Raw genomic sequence first — 5598 nt, forward strand, 5'->3', positions numbered from 1 at the left:
CCCCCAGCCAGGGATCCCGCCCCGCCTCACAGCGCCCCCTGCTGGCACGGGGGTAGCTGGGAGCTCCGCCCCCCAACCAGGGAGCCCGTCCTGCCCCACAGCGCCCCCTGCTGGCACGGGGGTAGCTGGGAGCTCCGCCCCCCAGCCAGGGGGCCTGTCCTGCCCCACAGCGCCCCCTGCTGGCACGGGGGTAGCTGGGAGCTCCGCCCCCCAGCCAGGGATCCCGCCCCGCCTCACAGCGCCCCCTGCTGGCACGGGGGTAGCTGGGAGCTTGGCCCCGGCTCCTGCCCGCTCCCTGGCGCAGATCGCGCTGCCTGTGTCACACGCCGAGCAGGAGTCCCAGGGTAACAGCTGCAGCGAGATGGGTCAGCCTGGGGGGACCCCGGGACCCCACGAGGGCTGGACATCGCACCCCAGCCCTGCTGGGCATGGGGGGTGCAGGGGGCACCCGGAGTGGGGCAGGCGGGCCCCAGCGTGCAGTCTCTTCGCAGCCGGCTGTGCCCTCCCTCTTCTCTTCCCGGCTCCTGGGCTCCGAGAACCAGCGAACTGCTCCTGCTGCTCGCTGCAGCACGCTCTGATTGGCCCCGCACGCGGGGAGGGGGAGGCAGGCCCTATATAAAGGCAAGGGCACTGCAGCATTTTGGCATTGGTGCAGAGCTGTGGCTGGTGCTGGAGCTGCTGGCTGTGCCCCCCGCCCCCCGCTGCAGCTGCTGGCTCTGCTCCCCCCTCCCCTCCCGCTGCTGCTGCTGGCTCTGCTCCCTACCACCCCTGCTCCCCCCACCTGCAGCTGCCCTGGCCAAGATGAGCTATGACCCCTATGGCTTCCGCAAGCCGCGGCAGGAGTATCGGAGCGTCCGCTCCACCAAGTCCACTGTCTCCTCCTCCCTGTACGCCCTGCACCGGCCGGCGCTGGCCCCCGCCAAGCGCTCGGGGAGCGTCGCCTCCTTGGAGAAGCTGGACCTGTCCCAGGTGAGTAGCCTGAACGCAGAGCTGCTGGGGCTGCGGGCCCAGGAGAAGGAGCAGCTGGTCGACCTCAACGACCGCTTCGCCACCTACATCGAGAAGGTGCACCGGCTGGAGCAGCAGAACAAGGTGCTGCTGGTGGAGCTGGAGGCGCTGCGGCAGAAGCAGCAGGACCCCTCGCGCCTGCACCTGCTGTACCGGCAGGAGCTGCGCAGCCTGCGCGGCCTGCTGGAGGCGGAGGCGGGCGAGAAGCTGCGCATGGAGGCCCGCCGGGAGCAGCTGCGTGACTCCTGCAGCCAGCTGAAGGAGCGGTATGAGGAGGAGGCGCAGCTGCGGCTGCAGGCCGAGGAGACGCTGCAGAAGGTGCGGGAGGAGGCCGGCCAGGCCGCGCTGGCGAACAGCGACGTGGAGGGCAGCATCGGCTCCCTGCTGGGGGAGATCTCCTTCCTCCACAAGGTCTTCGGGCAGGAGAGCGCCGAGCTGTCAGCCCAGGTGCAGGCGGCCAGCCTGCCGGTGGAGGTGAGCCTGGCGGGAGCTAAGCCCGACCTGGCGGCCGCGCTGCGGGAGATCCGGGCGCAGTATGAGACGCTGGCCGGCAGGAACATGCAGGCGGCTGAAGACTGGTACCGCACCAGGTTCGCCTCGGTGGCCGAGCTGGCCAGCAAGAACAACGAGGCGGTGAGGTCCATGCGGGAGGAGACGGCCGAGTACCGGCGCCTGCTGCAGTCCCGCTCGGCCGAGGTCGAGGCCCTGCGCAGCGTCATCGACTCCCTCAACAAGCAGCTGGAGAGCGTGGAGGACAGGCAGAGCAGCGAGGTGGCCACGTACCAGGTGAGGCCAGGGCCTGCCTGGCATGGGGCAGGAGGAGCTGGGCCTGCAGGGCAAGCCAGGCTCCCTCGCCGGTGGAGGGCAGGTGCACGGGCCTGGAGCCAGGACTCCTGGGTTCTCAGCTTCATTTAGCCGCCCATGGCACGGACAGGAAGCTGGGACCAGGTCCTCTTGCCAGGGTCTGAGGCCCTCCCCACAAGCAGCACTGGGAGGGGCTGGCACCAGGCACAAGGAGGGAGCCTGGGAAGTGCCCTCGATCCTTGGGAGAGGGCAGCTCCGGGCCAGGGGGAGCAGGGCCATTGGCCGAGTCGTTTGAGGGGCACTGGGAGCAGAGTGGGGGAAGGGAGGGGAGTGCACTCTTTGGAGCAGAACTTTTCTCTCCCTGCTGCAGCCAGTTCAGGGGGCCCTCGCCAGGCGGGACGGTCCCGCTCCCCAGCTCAGAGGGATGGTGCCCCGTGGCCCTGCTCGGCTCGGAGAAGTGCTGCGTTGGCTCAGACGCCCTGAGGGCATGAATGCCATGGAGGTGACTGGGCCGTGCCCCAAGGGCGGCCAGATGGGCCGGGGATCATGGGAAGCGTTGGCAGGGCAATGCCTCTGTCTGGGCAGGGCAGGGAGCCCCCGGGTGGGGGCATTCAGAGCCTGGGAAAGCTCTGCCCCCAGCCCTGGAGCCTTTCCCATCCCTAGCACCTCCGGCCGTGGGGCCTGGAGGCTGGGAGCTCTGCCCAGTGGGGGGCTGGGGTACCCTGGCCAGACACCGGCTGGCTGGGGGAGCGATGGTGCAGGGGGTGAAGGCGCTGAGACCTGGCTGGGAGTGGGGCTTGGGGCTGGGTTGTGACCCCGCGGGCCCAGGGCTGCGAGCGACAGCAGGGCCCAGGCGGCACTGACCAGCCAGGCCTCTCTCCCTGCCAGGAGCGCGTGGCCAGCCTGGAGCAGGAGATCAGGGAGGCCAAGCAGGAGATGGCGCGGTACCTGCGTGAGTACCAGGACCTGCTCAATGTCAAGATGGCGCTGGACATCGAGATCGCCGCCTACAGGTACCGGCTCCCCAGGCTTCGGGAGGCAGCGGCTGCAGGGTGGGCTGTGTCAGGACTCCTGGGTTCGGTTCCCAGCCCGGCACTGTGTCCCCCTCTCGCCTCAGTTTCCTCCCCTGCTGGTGCTGTGGGGAGAAGGATCCCGACCCCCACACTAAGGGGGGAAGAGCCAAGGATGACATGCTTCTGGCTGCCCTCGGGCCGTCTTGCTGCGGGACACGCCAGCCCCATGTCGCCCCAACCGAGGGCAGTGAGCTCTGCCCCACAGATCTCCCTGCTATGGACAGAGCCAGGCCCCCCGGGGGGAGGCATGTGGGGCAATTTGCCCTGGGCCCCACAGGGGCCCTGCGAGCCCTGGCTCGGTGGTGGTTCGGGTCTTTGGCAGCATTTCGGTGGCAGGGGCCCTTCAGTGCTGCCGAAGACACAGAGCGACTGAAGGGCCCCCGCCGCCGAAATGCCGCCGAAGACCCGCACCGCCGCCGGGTGAGTACAAGCACCGCAGCTCCCCCGCTTTGCCCCCGGCCCCCTGACTCCTCTGGGCGGCCCTGGCACAGCAGCCCCCAGAATCACTCCATGCCCAGGTCGCTCCCTGGGTCACAGGGGGACGCCGCCCCCTGCTGGATGGACCTGGAGCAGCTCCGCCCGGTCGGGCCGGAGACCCCCCCGGCGTGCTGGGGCAGGGCTCGGCGCTCGGCCCGTCAGGCGGCTGTGGTGCTGCTCCCTGCGCTCGGGCCTGGCGGGGGGCCCGGCGTGGGCAGGGGCTGACCTGCGCTATCCCCTTTGGGTGTCTTACAGGAAGCTGCTGGAGGGGGAAGAGATCCGGCTGAGCTACGCGTCCCCCCTGTGATCAGCGGGGGCCTGCAGCAGGAGAGCAGCCCCCAGTCACCCCCTACCCCTGCTGCCCTGTCCCCTTCACACCCCTCCACTCACTCCTGTCACCCCTGTGCTGAGGGAGCCGGGCAGCTGCCCCCGCAGGGCCGTTCACCAGCGGCCAGGCACGTGAGCGCCCCCGTCTCACTGGCTGCAGCCCTGTGGCCTCGTTGCCCCATCTCCGCCCTGTCCCAGCAGGGGCAGGCTCCAGACCCCACGTCCCCACTGCAGGGAGAGGCCAGGAGCGTCCTGGACTCCAGCCCCTCCCCACGCTGTGCTGAGCATGGCCAGGCCCCGCTGGACAAGGCCTCCTGGGTATGTCCTCAGGGGCCCCGCGCCTGCCCCCCCCGTACCTCTGGGCCCCAGCAGGGCTCCCCGGCGCTGATGCCCTCGCGCTGCAGCCGGAGGCTGAGCTGCCTCCTACCCAAGTGACGGCCCCCGGGCACCGGGAGTTGAACCGCAAGCAGCATGTGCCCTCTCCGGAACCCGGAGGGCGAACCCACAAGTGACGTCCCCCCTCGGAGCTGCCCACCCCGGCCGTGCCGAGGGAGAAGCGCAACAGGGCGCAGGCGGCACTGCCGTGCCAACAGGGAGGGCTGCCCCCAGGCTGCACCCCCGTGGGGGGGCAGGGCTGACCAGTATGCACCCCCTGCTGTAAGGGGGCAAACAGCGCAGGGGGGGGCAGCGGGGGGCAGGCAGGGGGAGCTGTAGCCCATTCCCCTGGCCCTGCTGCGACACCCCGGAGCTGCCTCCCACAGAGCCAGGAGCCAGCCCAGCCTCTCCTGCAGGGGGCGCTCACGGCCACCCCAGGGCCCAGTCCAGCCGTCCCTGGAACTTCCCCCGGGGAGCCCCATGCAGGCGGAGGGGGTGTGGGGCTAATCAGCCCAGTGCCCCCTGCAGGCAGCTCTCCTGCAGCAGTCAGTGTGGGGCAGGCCCCACCCATCATGTCTCCCAATCATTGCACCAGCCACCCTTTCGGAGCGGCGCCAGGACGGCCTGGCACTGCCACGCTGCCTGTGCCAGCAATGGAAGCACCTCAATAAAAGCCCCATGGCATTAACCTGAGCCCGAGACTGTCGCTGGGGGCTGGTGAGAACTGGGGGGATGAGCGCAGCCCTGTAACGCAGCAGCGCAGGGTCACAATCCCCACAGCGCCCCCTGCTGGGAGCTCCCCCCACAGCCAGGGAGTCTGCCCCACTCCCCCACAGCGCCCCCTGCTGGGAGCTCCCCCCACAGCCGGGGCTCCTTCCCCCCAACAGCGCCCCTGCTGGGAGCTCCCCCCACAGCCAGGGAGTCTGCCCCACTCCCCCACAGTGCCCCCTGCTGGGAGCTCCCCCCACAGCCGGGGCTCCTGCTCCACTCCCCCACAGCGCCCCCTGCTGGGAGCTCCCCCCACAGCCGGGGAGCCTGCCCCACTCCCCCACAGCGCCCCCTGCTGGGAGCTCCCCCCACAGCCGGGGCTCCTGCCCCACTCCCCCACAGCGCCCCCTGCTGGGAGCTCCCCCCACAGCCAGGGCTCCTGCTCCACTCCCCCACAGCGCCCCCTGCTGGGAGCTCCCCCCCAGCCAGGGCTCTTGCCCCACTCCCCCACAGCGCCCCCTGCTGGGAGCTCCCCCCCAGCCAGGGCTCCTTCCCCCCAACAGCACCCCTGCTGGGAGCTCCCCCAACAGCCGGGGAGCCTGCCCCACTCCCCCACAGCGTCCCCTGCTGGGAGCTCCCCCCCAGCCAGGGCTCCTGCCCCACTCCCCCACAGCGCCCCTGCTGGGAGCTCCCCCCAGCCAGGGCTCCTGCTCCGCTCCCCACAGTGCCCCTGATGGGAGCTCCCCCCACAGCCCGGGCGCCTGCCCCCCACCCCCACAGCGCCCCCTTGTGGGAGCTCCCCCCCCGCCAGGGCTCCTGCCCCACT

The 5598-nt window shown here is 71.0% G+C and overlaps 1 protein-coding gene across 1 annotated transcript; it reads left to right on the forward strand.

Moving 5' to 3' along the window:
• Positions 1–739: 739 nt before the first annotated feature.
• On the forward strand, positions 740–4826 carry LOC120406737 (neurofilament light polypeptide-like). The gene is made up of 3 exons (XM_039541817.1): positions 740–1794; positions 2701–2825; positions 3618–4826. The coding sequence occupies exons 1-3, from the start codon at positions 802–804 to the stop codon at positions 3667–3669; spliced, it is 1170 nt and encodes a 389-aa protein (XP_039397751.1). The 5' UTR covers positions 740–801; the 3' UTR covers positions 3670–4826.
• Positions 4827–5598: the final 772 nt, after the last annotated feature.

This window comes from Mauremys reevesii, linkage group 5, assembly GCF_016161935.1.
Source record: "Mauremys reevesii isolate NIE-2019 linkage group 5, ASM1616193v1, whole genome shotgun sequence".
NCBI lineage: Eukaryota > Metazoa > Chordata > Testudines > Geoemydidae > Mauremys > Mauremys reevesii.